Source organism: Erythrolamprus reginae, chromosome 12, assembly GCF_031021105.1.
Source record: "Erythrolamprus reginae isolate rEryReg1 chromosome 12, rEryReg1.hap1, whole genome shotgun sequence".
In the NCBI taxonomy this organism is placed as follows: Eukaryota; Metazoa; Chordata; class Lepidosauria; order Squamata; family Dipsadidae; genus Erythrolamprus; species Erythrolamprus reginae.
In genome coordinates, this window is record NC_091961.1 from 7,790,029 (window position 1) to 7,808,659 (window position 18,631).

Genomic DNA, 18,631 nt, shown 5'->3' on the forward strand with positions numbered 1-18,631 from the left:
GTTAAAAGGAATGAGAAGGGAGAATTTAGAGACATTCAACCTAGTATTAAGGAGAAATTTCATGCTAGTAAGAACAATTAATTAATTAATTTGCCTCTGGAAGTTGTGAGTGCGCCATCACTGGAGCTTTTCAAGAGGAGACTGGGCAGTCATTTGTCTGGAATGATGTAGGCTCTCCTGCCATGGGCAGGAGGTTGGACTAGAATTACAATCATGTGAAATGTTAATACCACTTTATAATGCTAAAGAAAGAAAGCTAATTGAGTAACTCATTTTTAAGATGACTGAAAGGGAAATATTTTCCTATACCAACTCCTGGCATTTAAGACCCCATGTCCAAAAGCCCCCAAATTGAGTTGTATAACATGTGAGCCAGGCAGAGCATCACTGTGAGCATTTAATCATCTCCTTTTGACTTTTGCTTTGAGGGATGCCTTCAAAGAAGCTTTCCGGATGTCATTGATGGAGTGACAAGCACTAAGCCAGTTGGACAACTGCCCTCCAATAATATAGTTACAACTTAGATTTTGTGCAAATCCTTTAGCAAACAGCTTCACATATAAGGGCATGAATTGGAGCTGAAGGACTCACTACTTGCTTCTCACAGTCAACAGGCGAAGAGCTCAGATTGGAAGCAGAAAGAGATTCTCTATCCACCAACCCATCCAGGCTCCAAAATGATCCAAGCTCTCTTGGTAACTATATACTTAGCAGTTTTTCCATATCAAGGTAAGATGTTTTCTTTGGTTTCCTTGTTCAGATTCTTACTGTTAAAAGTCTATGGCACTCAACAAAGTTCTATGGGATTTCTTTTGATGCCTAACCAAAATTTGTTCCAATTAGCAAAAGAGTAATTGTTCTCAAACCTCACAAAGTTACATAGATTTTTTTTAAAAATTGCTTAAACTTTGTCAAGACAAAAATAGATTCTGAGAAAGAAAAGTCCTAATATCCTCAGGAAAAAAAACCATGTTAAATTTGGAGAGAAGGCTTTCCAATAATTTGAGTAAAAATGGATTAGAAAACTGAAAAGGATGGAGAGGCAGAGTTCTCCATCCTTTTCAGTTTTCTAATCCATTTTTTACTCAAATTATTGGAAAGCAAGTGGCAAGAAAATTCTAGGAAGCAATGTGTTAAAGAAAAATAAAATGTTTTCAGCTTTACTCTTTTTTTCCAATTGATCAATTAGGCATTCTGTAATTAAGATAACATAATATTAAGCCAAACAAAAGCTGGTGCTATTGTTATTAGAGAGAATATTGAAATTGCTCTCAAGGTAATATGATACTATTTTTTTTCTAAAATTAGATTTTAAATTATCTTATTGTTTCTTCCCTCTTTTCCTTTGACTTTGCAGAAAACTAGGGAGAGTCCCTACTGTGGCTCTTCCTGTCTCCCAAGTCATTCCCACATATTATTACAAAGCTCACTGGGATAGCCTTGGGTTGTTGGAATGATGGAGATGTCCTTACCAGAAGGGCAAGGGAGAGTCAATGGTAAAAAAAGTTAGCCAATGAATAGGCACAACAACTAAGTTAGCTAATTGGAGCTTGAACACTTCTGAGTTTGTGCACAAAATTGAAATTGAAACTTAAGCTTAAGGCTGGGTGTGGTTCCAGTCTCCACTCTGTGCTCTTCCACTCTGAACTCTGCTGAAATGAAACTAACTGTTCTCTGCTGCCTGTAACCTATTGAAGAAGAATTCTACTTGTGGTATTGTATGAAAGTTAATAAAGTTTGTTACTATAACTATGTTTATAAATAAGTTTATGAATCCAGCTGAATCATCTGTGGGTGCTTCTGGTTTTGATTTTTTTTAACAAACTTTAATAACTTTAAAAAATAGAATAATAATTTATGAAGAACAGTATAGTAAAGAAGAAAGGGAGATGGAAGGGAAATTGCTGCTTTTCTGTGCTCTAAGCAAAATAGGAATAATAACCTTGCTTGCTAGTAAGTGGAGTCGAACTCCTCCCATCTTTCTGGCATCATCAGGTACAGATGGATAGGTACATAGATAGGTCAGAGGAAGATTTATTTTTCTGCCTGGGGCTTGCTTTGGAAGATGCCCATCAATCTCAGAAGACAAGTTTCCAGAGCCAAATGCTAGCTATGCTTATAATTCAGTCTCCATCTCCATCCCCCAATCCCTCTCCCTCTTAAAAGTATCCAGTACTAGATTCCCCATAATTTCTAAAAGCAAGCTGTTCCAGTGGTTAATTGTCCTTAATATTAAAGTTTCTCCTTAATATTTCAAACTTCCAGCAGACATGGTTGTTAAATCCACAGTAATTGAATTTAAACATGCCTACGATAAACATAGATCCATCCTAGATAAAATATAAGAAATAGTATAAGGGCAGATTAGATGGACCATGAGGTCTTTTTCTGCCGTCAATCTTCTATGATTCCAACCATTGTTTCTTGTCTTGCCCTCTGGTGCTTTGGAGAATAATTTGACTTCTTTGTGGCAGCCCATGAGGTTCTAGGATACTGCTGTCATGTCACCCCAATTCTTCTTTTCTTCAGACTACAAGAATTCAAACCCAAATCCTGCAACTATTCTTCATAGGTTTTAATATAAAATTTTGCTTGTCTCCACATTGAAATTCATTTTGTTGGAATGAATTGTTAGCCTACATCCGGGAATACTGTAAGTGTTATACAAGTGTTATACATACAAAGCATCATAAAGAGCAAATAGCAGGTGACCATTGAATGTATACATAGTAACAAATCCTAAATTCTTCAACTTTGGTTTAATTCTGAAATCACTAAATTCAATTATGCACACGTTAGGTCTCCCAGTGATAATTATGATGCTATGGACTACAGTGGTACCTCGGTTCTCAAACGCCTCGGTTTTCATACATTTCGGATTTCAAACAAAATTTTCTGCAAAAATTTGCTTCGGTATCCAAACAAAAATTCGGATACTGAACAGAAAATTTTGTTTACTATCCGAAATGTAAGATCTGAGGGGACGAGGTGAGAGGGAATGGGAGTCGGAATCCCGACACACCCCTCCTGGCTGCCCTCTTAACAACCTCCCAGTCTCTACCTTGTAACTGCTCCAAGCTACAGGAAGGGTAGGGCTGGCTGCAATACCGGCAGCTTCGGGGGGCTCCTTTCCTCAGCGGTTCAGTTTGGTACCTCCAGGCAGCTGCACCAACTTTTTCCTTCCCGGCGGCGGCGGCTCCAGCGGCTTCCCTACGAGGAGGAGCAGCGTCAGGAACATCATGTGATGAAGGTAAGCCGCCGGAGCCGTCGCTGCCGGGAAGGAAAAAGTTGGTGCAGCTGCCTGGAGGTACCGAACTGAACCGCTGAGGAAAGGAGCCCCCCAAAACTGCCGGTATTGCAGCCAGCCCTACCCTTCCTGCAGCTTGGAGCAGTTACAAGGTAGAGACTGGGAGGCTGTTAAGAGGGTGGCCAGGAGGGGTGTGTTGGGATTCCGACTCCCATTCCCTCTCACCCCATCCCCTCAGATCCTTATCCCATAGGAAATAGAGGAAATACTGTAGATTTAATTGGTTCCCAGCAAGTCAATGGACTGGGAACCAATTAAATCCATTTCCATTATTTCCTATGGGATAAATTAATTCGGTTCTCAACCAAATCGGTTCTCAACCACACTTCTGGAACGGATTGTGGTCGAGAACTGAGGTACCACTGTATTTTTGAAAGTGAAAGAAAGGAAAGTCAACCAACCCATTAGGATGGCAGTAAAATAGCAATTCAACTGGAAGGAATTCCTAATAAGAAGCTTTTTGACCAAATAATTTGCTAAACCATAATGCAGTATGGTTTACTGAATTGTGTGAATCAAACAGTTGTGATTTACAGGTTCTCTTGTTATCCTTATCACTCAGTAAAATTCATTGAGATTTATTTATTTACCAGATTATTCAATCTCCAAAATCTTTCTTTTCCAGCTGTCTGAACAACTTCTCTAGATAGTCTCCTAGCTCTCAAAAACCATTCAGCAAATTGCATACCCAGAGAAAATCTGGATTTCTCTGATGTGTTCCACTAGAAAAAAAGATTCCATTCTTCACTGATAGCTGCATAATAAATGGAGCTGTGGATATGAGAATGGAAGAAAAACACTCCAAAGTAAACCAAAGCTCTCTTCTTTTTTCCCCTTATGAAGGGAGCTCTATAATCCTGGAATCCGGGAATGTTAATGATTATGAACTAGTGTATCCACAGAAAGTGCCTTCATTGCCCAAAGGAGGATTTCAGAAAGCTGAGCCAGAGGTAAGAAAAAGAACTTAGTAAATTATTTCTTGCCAGCCAAAATAATTTTTGGTTATCCTTTGCTGCCATCTAATGATTATCTGGATTTTTTTTCCATTGCAATTTACGTGCTTCATTCACTCACATTCATTCATTTAACAAATTTATATTGCCACCCAATTCACACAAAATTGAGGAGACTCCTGGCGACGGAAAATAGAATTTCCTAATATTAATAGGTTGCACCCAGCCTTATAGGGAAGAGGGATCAAGTAGGGAATTAGCCTTGAGTTATTTCACAGCTGCAACAGAACCAGGACCAACATCCTCAACACCTCCCTTCAAGGAAGTTCCCTTAAATTTTATTTATCTGTTCTGAAGAGAAGGAAAGCAGTCTAGGGAGATAGGCAGAATACAATTAAGTAGTTAGTTTAAACTCTACATGTGTGGATCTGGTTACTAGTATCTAACATATATTTTATAGGTGACTGTAGAATTTCTTCTTCCTTCCTTTTAATGTTCTCGGGTCACAACTGTAACAATTGTGAACCATGAGATACAAAATTCTAATTTCTAGCTTCCCAGAATGCATCATTTTGAAAAATTAAAGTTGTGTTTCTAGGTGAAAATGCTGTAGTGGTTACACCTCAAGGTTAGGACTAACAACCAGATTCGAGGCCATCACTGGATGACTTTTGAGTCAGTCTCTGTCCCAGCCCAACTTCATTCACCAAAAACTTCAGTCAGAGAATGAGATTTTGAATTTATGCAGGAAAGTTTAACTTAATTTAAGATTTTGTAGTGCCCTTTGAACTGATAAAATACTCTAAATCTAATAAATAGATTTATATGTAGATCTATTTATTTTATTAGATTTAAATCTATAAAATAAATATATTTATTAGATTTAAATCTAATAAACAGATTTATCTATAGCTCTCTATTTGACACAGGTTTAGAGTTGATAAGAGGATACTCATTTTGTTCAAAAACAACAAAAAAAGAACTTTTTACATTTCAGGCCAGGTATGAAGATACAATGCAATATGAATTCCTTGAACTTATGCAGCAAAGTTTAATTTAATTTAAGATTTTATAGCACCCTTCAAACAACAGAGGAAATACTATAAATCTAATAAATAATTTGACTATAGCTCTCCATTTGGCACAGGAGTAGAGTTGTTAAGAGGGTACACAATTTATTTGCCTCTTTTGTTTAAAAACAAACAAATGAACCCTGAACTCTTTGCATTTCAGACCGAGTATGAAGACAAAATGAAATATGAATTTCACGTGAATGGAGAGCCAGTGGTCCTTCACCTAGAAAGAAATAAGTATGTGAACTCAGAAGTTCTCTTAACTTTACTAGGACAATATGGAAAATGTATATTCTTGGACATAATCCAAGAGAAATAATAATTGTATTGCTTTGTTTGGGAAAGTAGAAGTAAATTAAAATTTTACACTAGGAGAAAAATATAACAATTGGTGAGCATGTTAATTATGTTTTACCCCTGAATTGATAATTTTTATTTGAGCTTTCTGTGGTTCATTGCTGGATTATAACAATTTAGATAAAATTGAACCATCCAAGGCTCATAACCTTCTACCACATGAATTCCCCAGGTTAGTTATGGAATATTATATTGTTTTTTAAATGATTGCTTATGCTGCTTCACAGATACCCCATTAATCTGAATAACATTTCCTAAGAGGTCTATACAGCTGGTCAATTCACAATAGAATTTATATATTGAAGCATGGAAGGTATGAAATACCATGACCTATTAAGGCATGAATGGAGATACCACCTAAATAAGCCTAGAGTTCACTACACTTTTTTTAGCAATACCATTTGAATCTTCTTGGGGTGTTCCATTTGAACTGTAAATCAATATATTAATAAAGATATTATTTATCTTTATTATAAACCATCTGTCTTATATTTGCATAATAATTAACCATGGAAACAAATTTTTGGTCTTTCACAACTCATCAAGACAGATCTTAAGAAACGCTGACAGCTTTGTTTCACTACAGGGAACCAAAATGGAATGAAATTGTTTTTCAGCAGAAAAGAACAATATAGTTGGAAGGGACCTTGAAGGTCTTCTAGTCCAACCCCCTGCTCAAGCAGGAGACTATACCATTCCACAGAAGTCCAATCATTCATTGAACACTTCCAGTGATGGAACGGCTACAACTTCTGAAGGCTAACTGTTCCACCAATTAATTGTTCCCATTGTTAGGAAATCTCTCTTAATTCTAGGTTGGATTTCTCATATGTAAACAAACCACTAACACCACTAAAAGAAAATATGCCATTTTCATTAACCCCAAACCTGTTAAGGCCACCATTGAAGTTAGCGTGGCTGTCCCTGTACTGCATAGATGTGAAGCCTATGTGGGTCACTTTATTTCATACCACTGGAGACATTTCATGCTAAATTCTAATGTGTGCTTTAGAAATGCAAATGTCCCCTTTTGTTTTGTTTAAATATGAAGGCTATATAGGATTTCAAGGGCAGCATCTGGATGATCACGTGCAGGTGCATAGATGTGACCAGTAATGGGCAGTCATAATTTTTACTCCCACACTGTGGGTGTGGCTTATTTTGTGGGTGTAGCTTATTTTGTAGGTGTGGCTTGTTGGTCATGTGACTGGGTAGGAGTGGCTTGCCGGCCATGTTACCAGGTGGGACTGGCTTGAATGATCATCATCGTTCAAGTGAACTGTTAAGTCCTCGATTTACAACCTCACCATTGTCGCTCTCTGGGGTGTCAATTTGTTTCGCTGTTGAGAAAAGAGGGGGGAGGAGATGCTGGTCTCCCTGCCACTTTTCCGAGGAGCAGGAGGAGGGGAAGGTGGGATGGTCAGCTGGAGCTGGGCGCACAGCTTCATTTATATTGAGAGTTGCCCCGAGTCCTCCGAGAGGGACGGCATACAAATCCAATAAATAAATAAATACATTTCCACTGGTGGAATTGCATTCCACCCTGTCCTGCCTGCTGCCCACCCCTGGATGTGACTCTAGGAGTGGAAAGTGACTCCATACGTTGGTTTAAAACTTCAAGAAAGCTGCTTCTGTTCAAGGCATCCATTTCCCTGAGATTGCTTCCTTTTACAGTACTCTTAAGTAAATAGAACTATGCTGCTCTCCTTTATGGACCAAGCAGTTTCATCAGATTGTTGCATAGTCCAGAGGAATAAATAAAAGAGGCAATGCAAATTGTCTTCTGTTCAATCTTACCCCCTCTGAGCCTTGGTGAAGAGAATTGCATAGCTTCCTTGATGCAAATCTCTTTCCTCGGGTGAATCTAGTATGCTCATCTCAAACAGGCATCCTCATGAGCTTGAAATACCTGCTCCTTTCCTTTGATACCAAACAATATAGGCTTAAATGCATATTTTATCAATCTATCTATCTATCTATCTATCTATCTATCTATCTATCTATCTATCTATCTATCTATCTATCTATCTATCTATCTATCTATCTATCTATCTATTTATTTGTATGCTGCCCCTATCCGTAGACTCGGGGCGGCATAGTTGTAAACTTATTATGAAATTATCTCTGCCCTATTTAATTCCTGAATATCCTAATAGATATTCTCATCTTTTCATTCTTTCCAGAGGACTTTTTGCAGAAGGTTACAGCGAGACTCATTATTCCCCTGATGGCAGAGAAATTACAACCAGCCCTCCAGTTCAGGTAATATCCAGTGTCTTGCTTTTAGAAAACAAATTGAGAGCAATATTCCAAATATGAATGTATCAGACCAGGCTATTCAAACAATAAGGACTGAAATATTTATATAAAGACGTATGGATTGTTAAACTCAGTTTGTTTTATTCATTGAATTAGTAGGGCAAGTTTTCAATCAACTAGTTCTTTCCTAATTCCTCTATTATTAGAATTCACTACTAACAGAGAAATTCACTTTGCTCCTATACAATTAATTTGATATCTCTCAAATTAAAAGGGCCCAGCTCCAAAAATATCACAGTACTAGTATCACGTATATAAACATTGTTGTCATACCTTTGTGTACCGCCAATATGTAATTGACAAAACAATAAAATGAAAATAAAATAAATAAAAAGTCCTTGGCCCTTTCTCCCCAAATCGATCTAACATTACATCGCCTGTGTCCAAAAACTACTTCTGGCTTAACATCTGCAAAGTTCATACAAATTGCTCCAATTTAGTGTGTAACAGAAATCTCCTGACTTTAATGTCTACATGGATCCTGCTTCCAGATGATGCTAGGAATTATATCTCTGTGTATATTTCTTAAAACTTTCATTGTGTGGGCTCAAGAAAATAACAATTAATTGGTATCTCTCTCTGGAGTGTGACTTGTTTTTATGGAGACTTCTGTTTATCCTACGTTTATTTTGGAGCAATTAATACTAAGCAGGTCTTCAGTCCCCCTGAATCAAAATGTCTTAATATTTCATTGATGTGGTGGAATACATTGGAACGGCTCTTCTGCTCATCAAGTCACCCTACAAACAAGCTTTAACCAGAGTCATCCTCTTGTCCCCATACAGGATCACTGCTATTATCATGGACACATCCAGGATGAAGCTCACTCAACTGCAGTAATTAGTGCATGCAATGGTTTGAAGTAAGTCTCTTATTTTTATTTGTTTTTTTAAGAATAAAATACTGCTCTTGGAGTTGTCATAACTCCATCTTAAAATGAAGGATATCAGTTTTTCATGCACATTAGTTGGTCTTCATTTATTTATTTATTTATTTATTTATTTATTTATTTATTTATTTATTTATTTATTTATTTATTTATTTGTCAAACAATTATAGGGTGATAATTTGTACATATAAAACATTAGATAAGTAATGATAAAAAGTAAACAATAGGACAGGGATGGTAGGCACAATGGTGCGCTTATGCACGCCCCTTACAGACCTCTTAGAAAGGAGGAGAGATCAATTGTAGATAGTCTAAGGTTGAATGTTTTGGGGTTAGGAGTAGAAACCACAGAATCAGGTAGGGCATTCCAGGCGTTGATTACTCTGTTGCTGAAGTCGTATTTTTTGCAGTCAGGTTTGGAGCAGTTGACATTTAGTTTAAATCGATTTCATGCTCATGTGTTGTTGCGGTTGAAGGTGAAGTAGTCGTTAACAGGTAGGACATTTTGGTATATGATTTTATGAACTATAATTAAGTCGGAATGGAGATGACGGAGTTGTAAGTTGTCTAAACCAAGAATTTCAAGTCTGGTGGAGAATTTCAAGTCTGGTGGAGAATTTCAAGTCTGGGGTTTCCCAGCGAGGGAAGCCTCAGCGAAATCGCAGCATCGCAAATGCTGCAATTTCATTGAGGCTTCCCTCGTTGGGAAACCTCACCTCTGGACTTCCATTGCCAGCTGAAGCGCCCATTTTTGCACTGGTGGGATTCCCCTGCTGGGATTCCCCTGCAGCATTGCAAAATCTGGAGGTGGAGTTTCCCATGGAGGGGAGCCTCAGGGGAATCCCACCAGCGTGAAAACAGGTGCTTCGGCTGGCAAAAGGGTGAATTTTGGGCTTGTATGCATTAATCGCTTTTCCATTAATTCCTATGGGAAACATTGTTTCATCTTACGAACTTTTCACCTTACGAACCTCGTCCTGTAACCAATTAAGTTCGTGAGACAAGGTATCACTGTATTTCCTGGTTGTATTGAGAATACATATTTTTCTGATCATAGCTGTATCTTTGGGAAACATGAGAAAGGAGTATGAGTTTAAAAGTACTGAGTTTTAAGGAGAGATTCAAAAACACAAGGAGTGTTGACTTGGTTAGTTAAAAATGGCTCTCAGAGCTTGGTTGTTTCCCTGCAAACATTTCATTACCCAACTAGGTAACATCATCAGTCCAGGCCATTCCCAAACTAACAATATTCTCTTCTGCTGACCGCCCTCTCTGACCACCCTTTTCAACATTGTTTTACAGAGGACATTTCAAGCATGAAGGGGAGACATACTTTATTGAACCTTTGAAGCATTCCAACAGCGAAGCCCATGCAATCTACAAATATGAAAGTCTAGAAAAAGAGAATGAGACCCCCAAAACCTGTGGGGTAACCCAGACTACTTGGGAATCAGATAAGCCCATTGAAAAGAGCCTTCAGTCAGGTCTTACTCCTGAAGTAAGTCTTATATTAAACTCTCAGGTATACATAATGGTTAGAAATCAGGGGTTCATTTACTTGTTTCTAAAATGTAAAATAAAAGAGAAATTCTTTTGGGGGGTCATTAGATCAAATTCATAAGGGAGGAGATCCCATTTCCAAATTCTTTATTCTCAGCAAGTTGTGGTTATATATATAATGTTTAATTGATCCTTAATTGGCCTTTTATCATAAATTTTCTAGTCTCAATAAAGGTCCTGGTCACTTTATTCAAACAATCTTGTGCAGCAGAGTTAAGAAAGTAGCCCTCAGAGAGCATTGGGTGGGTGAGCATTGGCATGACCATGTTCATCTTCAGCACACATCCATGGCTAGCGAGAAATTATGGATGGACTTGTTTTATTTGGACAAGTATGTGTATGTGTCCACTGCTCACACATGTGGAGCTGAACCCCATTCCTCATGCAGAACCATCTCCTCTCCCCCTTTGCCAGTCCACAAAGCTGGAAACGCTGGGGGACTCGGAGTTAGAGAATGTGCCGATCAGCTGCGAGAGCAATCATGGGCTTCCCCAAATATGCCCATGTTACAGCAACACTCCGCAGTCTGCATTGGTTGCTGCTGATCAGTTTCCGGTCACAATTCAAAGTGTTGGTTATGAACTATAAAGCCCTTCATAGCACCGGACCAGATTATCTCAGGGACCGCCTTCTGCTGCACGAATCCCAGCGACCAGTTAGGTCCCACAGAGTTGGCCTTCTCTGGGTCCCGTGGACTAAACAGTCGTATGGCGGGACCCAGAGGAAGAGCCTTCTCTGTGGTGGCTCTGACCCTCTGGAATCAGCTCCCCCCTGAGATTAGGATTGCCCCCACCCTCCTTGCCTTTCGCAAACTTCTTAAAACCCACCTCTGCCGTCAGGCATGGGGGAACTGAAACATCTCCCCCTTGCCCATGTTGTTTTGGTGTTAGATTGATTGAATGCGTGTGTTTTTTAATATTCTGGGGCTGTTTTTTATGAATTTTTTAGTTTAAAATTGTAATTGGATTGGTGGGTATTGGATTTGTTATTATGTACTGTTTTTACCCTGTTGTGAGCCGCCCCGAGTTTGCGGAGAGGGGCGGCATATAAATCCAATAAATCTAATCTAATCTAATTTCATTCTATAATTTGGCAATTTGGCCTTGTAGTTCTATGTGCTGAAAAAAACCCATAAATACACTTTCCTAGGGAAAAAAAGCAAGTAATACATCCTCACACATGCAGATCTTAGCATACGTGTACTTCCTGAGTAATTTGAGCATTATTGTAGTGGAATCTAGCAGTGCAATGCAGGAAGGAATGGCTCTGTCCCAGGGAAATAAGAGGCAGATCAGCAATGTGTCCTTGGATAGCAGAAAGGACCTCAGAAGGGATCCTCCCTAAAACTTTCCCAGGATGTATCCAATGGTTACATAGATCAGTGTTTCCTAACCTTGGCAACTTGAAGATATCTGGACTTCAACTCCCAGAAGTCCCCAGCCAGCATTTGTTGGCTTGGGAATTCTGGGAGTTGAAGTCCAAATATCTTCAATTTTCCAAGGTTGGGAAACACTGACATAGAGTGTACTTTAGTCTGGCAAGATTCCTGTCTATAGGAGAGCAGCAATAAAGAAACTACTCTGAGCACTTAACCATGTTATTCTTATTCCTTGTGCCTGAGAATTACTTCAGTAAAATTACATTTAAAAAAGCTATAAATCTTTGACCATTTAGAAGGTCAAACCATGACCTTACCTAGCATGACTACATGTTTCTCATATGATTGGTTGAGATCCTTTATTAGGGAAAGGGAAGGGAACATGAGAAAGTCATTGGATCATCAGGCTGAAAAATAGGTCAAAGAAAGCGATTTCTTCACATGCTTGTGTTTATCCCGATTAAATTCTATTCAGAACTAGATATTATTATATAAATTTATTCTTAACTGTTGGTATCATAAATTCCAAAATCAGATTAACTGGAAACAAGTGCCACACCATATTAATACAAAGGAAGTGATTTGCATCATGATACACTTTTTTAAAGGGTGACAACTTTTGTTTCAGCTTGACAATCTATTGTGTAATGTACTTTCCCCTCAAAAATGTGTCATCACATTCTCTAACTCAGAGTTCCCAACCTTTTCAGGTTTGCGGCTGACAAGCAGAGAGAGGGGATTGTTCGGCACGAGCAGGGGAGTCATGCGTACACCCAGCTCCATTTTTGAAAGCAGTGGGCACATACATACACTTGTGCAAATGAAAGAAGTCCATCCAAGCTTTATTGATGGCCATGCATGTGCGCTGGAGATGTGCATGCTCATGCCAATGCTCACCTACCACTTCCGAGGCTTGGTAGTGGGCCGTGGCCCAGGGGTTGGGGATCCCTGCTCTAAGTGCTAAAATTGTAACAAGGTTTTTCCCTATAAATGTCTTCTTCAACATTTCTGAGAGGTCAGATATTTTGACCAAGCAGTTTTCTGATTATCTGACGATGACTAAGATTCTTGTTGGCTGCTGGAAGCAACATGTCTAAACAGCCTTTTGTTTATTGTTTTGTTTAGCAACTAAGATACTTGCAGGACCCAAAATTCGTTGAGTTTGTCGTAGTTGTGGACAATAGAATGGTAAGTATCCCGGATATCATTCCATTTTCTTTCTGCATTGAGTACAGTGTTCGGAAACTTCAGATCGTGCAGAATGCAGCCACGAGAGCCATCGTGGGGCTTCCAAGGTTCACCCACGTTTCCACAACACTCCATGGCTTGCATTGGCTGCCAATCAGTTTCCGGTCACAATTCAAAGTGACCTTTAAAGCCCTACATGGCATTGGACCAGAGTACCTCCGGAACCGCCTGCTACCGCACGAATCCCAGCGACCAATAAGGTCCCAAAGAGTTGGCTTTCTCCAGGTCCCGTCGACTAAACAATGTCGTTTGGCGGGCTCCAGGGGAAGAGTCTTCTCTGTGGCGGTCCCGGCCCTCTGGAATCAACTCCCCCTGGAGATTAGAATTGCCCCCACCCTCCCTGTCTTTCATAAACTACTCAAGACTCACTTATACCGCCAGGCATGGGGGAGTTGAGATACCTTTCCCCAGGCTCTTTTATACTTTGTTTTATGTTTGGTATGAATGTGTTGTTTAGTTTTTTAAATAATGATAGGGTTGTATATGTTTTGTAATATTAGATTTGTTCTACTATAATATTGTTTTTATTATTGTTGTGAGCTGCCCCGAGTCTTCGGAGAGGGGCAGCATACAAATCTAATAAATTATTATTATTATTATTATTATTATTATTATTATTATTATTATTATTATTTTATATTGTGGGCATTTTTGAAGACATTAACAAACATCCTAACTTGTTTTCTCTTAACATGTGCTTTATCATAAACTTTGATATTTTTTTCATTATTGGACCTTGTCAATATTTACAAAGTGAAGAGACATTTCCTAATATTCTCTAATTTGCACATTTGTTCTTCCTGGATTCTGTTAAAAAATTTTTTTATCCCACACTAGCAATAAACAGTTATATAGGTTTCTTTGAAACATTCCTGTACAATTTGTATATCCAAGTTGATGAATAAGATGTCTAGTGGAGATTGTTTATCTTACACAGTTTAGAATGATTATCTTACAAGTTGGATGACTAATTAATTAATTAATATGCCGCTCACTCCAAATGGACTCTGAGTGGCTAACAATAGGAATAAATACGACAACAATAAAAGCAGTTAAAATCTAATAATAAAAGTCAACAATACAATAAAACATTAAAAAACATTTTTAAAAAAAATGAAGAATAAGATGTCTAGTGGATAATTCTTATTTTACATTTCTCTAAATGTGGAAATATGGCATCCAATTTAGGAAAGTATTTCAGTAGGTGGTCCAAATTGTCCTCCAACCAGAAGAGACAATGTATGCTGCTGAAAAGTTAATAAACTTACTATATTAATGGCACAAATGTAGATGAAAAAATCAGCACAAAAGAATTCTTTGGACTACTTGAGTTACAATATTTTTGTTTGAATCAGCAAGTTCAATAATCCTTTCACTGATTTGTCTCCCTCCTTCGCTCCCTTCTTCCTATAATTATGATCTCATCTTAACTTTTTTGTCTTTTCTATAGTTCAGAAAATATTCCGAAGATGTAACTGCTATAAGAACAAAAGTATATCAAATGGTCAATGCTGTAAATGGGGTAAGAGTACATAGCAAAAATTTATTTCAGTTGTTGGATTTAAACTTCTCTCAGCCCCACCCCAGATTTTCATTGTGTTCACACAACACACTTAACCAGGTAAAGAGAGTTAGGAGATGGACTTATGTAAGAATGCTAACTTTTGTGGCTTGGAATGAGGCAACACTAGATCATTTGGCCAGCTGGTCATCCAGCATATAAGGCCATCCCAGAAAATGTGTTAATTCAGTAATTAGGTTAATAAGTATCTTATGCCATCAGGCATGGGGGAATTGAGACTTCTCCCCCAGGCCTATATAGTTTATGCATTGTATGTTTGTGTGTATGTTTGGCTTTTTAAATAAGGGTTTTTTAGATATTTTTAAATATTAGATTTGTTGTATATTGTTTGGATTATTGCTGTGAGCCGCCTCAAGTCTACGGAGAGGGGCGGCATACAAATCTAATAAATAAATAAATAAATGAATGAATGAATGAATGAATGAATGAATAAATAAATAAATAAATAAACGAATAAACAAACAAACAAACAAACGGACGGACGGACGGACGGACGGACGGATGGATGTAAATACAGCCTCTGTGTTGGGAGGATGCAGATCCAAAAGGGTTTCAAGAATTCAATCTGAACTACATCTATAACTAGATTATTTGAGGGCTGTGGTTAAGGGGTTTGAATTTGGACATTAGAAAGAGATGGACAGAGTTAGCCTATTCCAAGCTCAATTGATTATGAAACTGATCCCTGATAAAAAAAAATCTGGAGAGGGGAACTCAATTTGAGTTGGATTATGGTGTATCTAGGAGGAGATACACTCATATTGCAGTGTCCTATTAACCTTCTTTACATTTTCACTGTTGATGATCAGTCAGAATCAGGGAGACAACAGGAAAATCCATGAGTCAAATCACATGCTTATTTTTCTCATTTTATTCATCTCTCCTGCTTAATACATTATTATTATTCCCCAATATATAGAGTCCTTAGTGCTGTCTTAGCATGGTGGTTTCCTTGCATCACAATTGAGCCCAGAGCTCCAGAGATTTTTTTTCCCCCAGTGATGCCTAGATCTATTTTTTGTTTACCTGCCCACAGAATCCAATGTCAGTTGCTTTTTAATCTTGAAAAGTTTCTCAAGGTTTATTTGTATTCAAGTTTCTAATTGCTATCATTTTCCACCTGACAGATGTACAGAGATTTGGATGTTTATATAGCACTGATTGGCCTAGAAATTTGGTCCGACAAAGATAAGATTAATGTGCAGTCAGACGTGGATGCCACTTTGGACTTATTTGGAGCATGGAGAGAAAAAGATTTGCTTCCACGCAGAAGTCACGATAATGCTCAGTTACTCACGTACGTCTCATTGGGGGGAAAGGGACTGGGGGAGTCTGGGAGTGGAGGATTATGGGATGGTTGATGCTTGCACAGAGCTTCCGCTCTATGCTGTGTACTTTAAACTATATGTGAACTACATCTCTGGGTCAAAGCCAACCACTCTTTTTATTATTTTTTTGGTAGATGAGAGCTGATTTTGAGAAGTCCTTGAATGATTGCAAATCAAACACTTAGCTTGATATTTCACCTAGATCCAGTGTCAGCAACCCAAAGCTCCAGAGCCTGGCCTGGGAGATAGAGAGAAACATTCACACACAGAGACAGAGACATATGAGACAGAGACATATGAGAGAGAGGGGGGGGGAGGGAGGGAGGGAGAGAGAGAGGGAGGGAGGGAGAGAGGGAGAGAGAGAGAGATAAAGACAAAGACACACAGAGAAAGACAGAGACAAAGACACACAGAGAAAAAGACATACATATCTAGAGAAAACACTAGGAGCCACAAAACCTGGGTAGGCATGGCTGTGTGTGTTTCTTGTGATTGGCTAAGAGGGAATGACATTGAGTTGGCCACACCCACCCAGGTTTTGAGGTTCCCTGTAGTTTCTTTTTTGTGGGAAATGGGTCTAAATGGCTCTTTGAGTGTTGCAGGCTCCTGACCTAGATTTAACCCTGGTGTTCTGTTCGGGTCTGTGAAACCCGAAATCAAAGTTTGAGATCCCGTAAAAAAATTTCCCTGCATATCTGAAACTTTAAGTTTCACGACTTTGCATCATTTCAGAGGTTTTCTCTATGATAATTTTTTTGGGGGTGGGGGGCTTCTTTCTTGCTGAAAAAAAGTCCCTAAAATTCTGTTCATTTGAGGTGATTATGTTTGGTCAATTTGAAAACGTTTTTCACTGGAAGGTAGTCTGAACGTTTCTTCACACAATCATATGAAAACTGAACTGAAAAAAATGATGCTTATTGGGGTTTTTTATCTGAAATAAGGCCTCCCCTCCAGCTGCTCACAACCATTTTCACTTTAAATTGAGTATAAGCCTGTTTGAGTATAATAAGCACGAATCCCAGTGACCGATTAGGTCCCACAGAGTGGGCCTTCTCCGGGTCCCGTCAACTAAACAATGTCGGTTGGCGGGGCCCAGGGGAAGAGCCTTCTCCGTGGCGGCCCCGACCCTCTGGAACCAACTCCCCCCCAGAGATTAGAACTGCCCCTACTCTCCTTGCCTTTCGTAAGTTCCTTAAGACCCACCTGTGTCGTCAGGCATGGGGGAACTGAGACATCTCCCCCGGGCATATACAATTTATGAATGGTATGTGTGTATGTATCTGTGTTTAGAAAATGGGGTTTTTTAAATGTTTTTAGTAGAAATTTAGATTTGTTGTAAATTGTTTTTTCACTTTGTTGTGAGCCGCCCCGAGTCTGCGGAGAGGGGCGGCATACAAATATAAATAAATAAATAAATAAATAAATAAATAAATAATGAATAAATAAATAAATAAATAAATAAATAAATAAATAAGCAAGGATGGGGGGCCTTTTATGAGCAAAATTAATCATTATGCATCAATTCTTTTCAGTTCAATTTTCATTTCATTGTGTGCAGAAATGTTCAAACTAGTTTCCAAGTGAAAAAAGCTTTCAAAAAGACAAAATATAAGTACCTAAAATGAACAATTTTTGGTCCAGGTCAAATAGACCCGGAACAGAAGATTAGTGAAGTTTTTTTAACAGAACAGCAGAGTTAAAATTGAAACTCAAACAATTATCCTGCTATGTTTTGGCTGTACTTACAAATGCATTTTTAATTCAGTTAAGTAATGTTTTGGTTCCCATTCTGCATCAATTAAATGAATGCTTGCATCACACAACAGATAAACCAAGAATAGACTAAAATAATAAAATACTCAATCTATTTATAGTGTTTAGCAATAGCACAGCTAAGAAGCCAACTTTGTCCAAAGATGTTTCCATAGTCACATAGCCAGCATTATTAAATGCCAAAAGCACATAGAATGCTATTACCTTCCCACCAAAATGGTGCCTATTTATCTACCTATGTTTGTGTGCTTTGGAACTGCTTGGTTGGCAGGAACTGAAGCAAGTAACATGACCAGTCAACAAGCCCAGTGCCTTAACCACTCAGTTCCACATCCCATCAGTCTATACCAGTGTTTCCCAACCTTGGTAACTTGAAGATATCTGGACTTCAACTCCCAGAATTCCCCAGCCAGCATTCGCTGGCTGGGGAATTCTGGGAGTTGAAGTCCAAATATCTTCAAGTTACCAAGGTTGGGAAACACTGGTCTATACATTGTCATACAATTTCATGAATGGGAATTTGACACATTTATTATCATATATCCATAAGATATTGGGCAAATACAAATCCAATAAAATCCAATAAATAAATAACAATTCCGTTGTGAGCAATCTATCGAATAGATGCATAACAAGTTAGTCTTATGAAATATGTTAGGGGCTAGATGGAGGGCAGATCTAAGTGAAGGAGAGAATATTAAAATAAACCCCCAAATCCATTTCATTTTTGCCACAGATGTTGATTTGATGCCCAATCTCCTTTTTCAGTCCCGGCTAGCCTTTAATAACCACACAGTTTAGTTTAGCTTTAATTTATTTAGATTTGTATGCCGCCCCTCTCCGAAGACTACGAAGACTTAATGG

General features: G+C 38.4%; 1 protein-coding gene across 1 annotated transcript in view; it reads left to right on the forward strand.

Moving 5' to 3' along the window:
- The first annotated feature begins 594 nt into the window (after window positions 1–594).
- Window positions 595–18,631, forward strand: part of LOC139174779 (zinc metalloproteinase-disintegrin-like atragin) — a 38,747-nt gene continuing 20,710 nt past the window's right edge. The window contains exons 1-9 of the mRNA XM_070765328.1: window positions 595–729; window positions 4,151–4,257; window positions 5,494–5,570; window positions 7,874–7,952; window positions 8,795–8,871; window positions 10,201–10,396; window positions 12,962–13,024; window positions 14,535–14,606; window positions 15,794–15,963. Coding sequence (XP_070621429.1) covers window positions 678–729; window positions 4,151–4,257; window positions 5,494–5,570; window positions 7,874–7,952; window positions 8,795–8,871; window positions 10,201–10,396; window positions 12,962–13,024; window positions 14,535–14,606; window positions 15,794–15,963 — 893 coding nt within the window. The 5' untranslated portion in view covers window positions 595–677. The remainder of the gene's footprint in view (window positions 730–4,150; window positions 4,258–5,493; window positions 5,571–7,873; window positions 7,953–8,794; window positions 8,872–10,200; window positions 10,397–12,961; window positions 13,025–14,534; window positions 14,607–15,793; window positions 15,964–18,631) is intronic.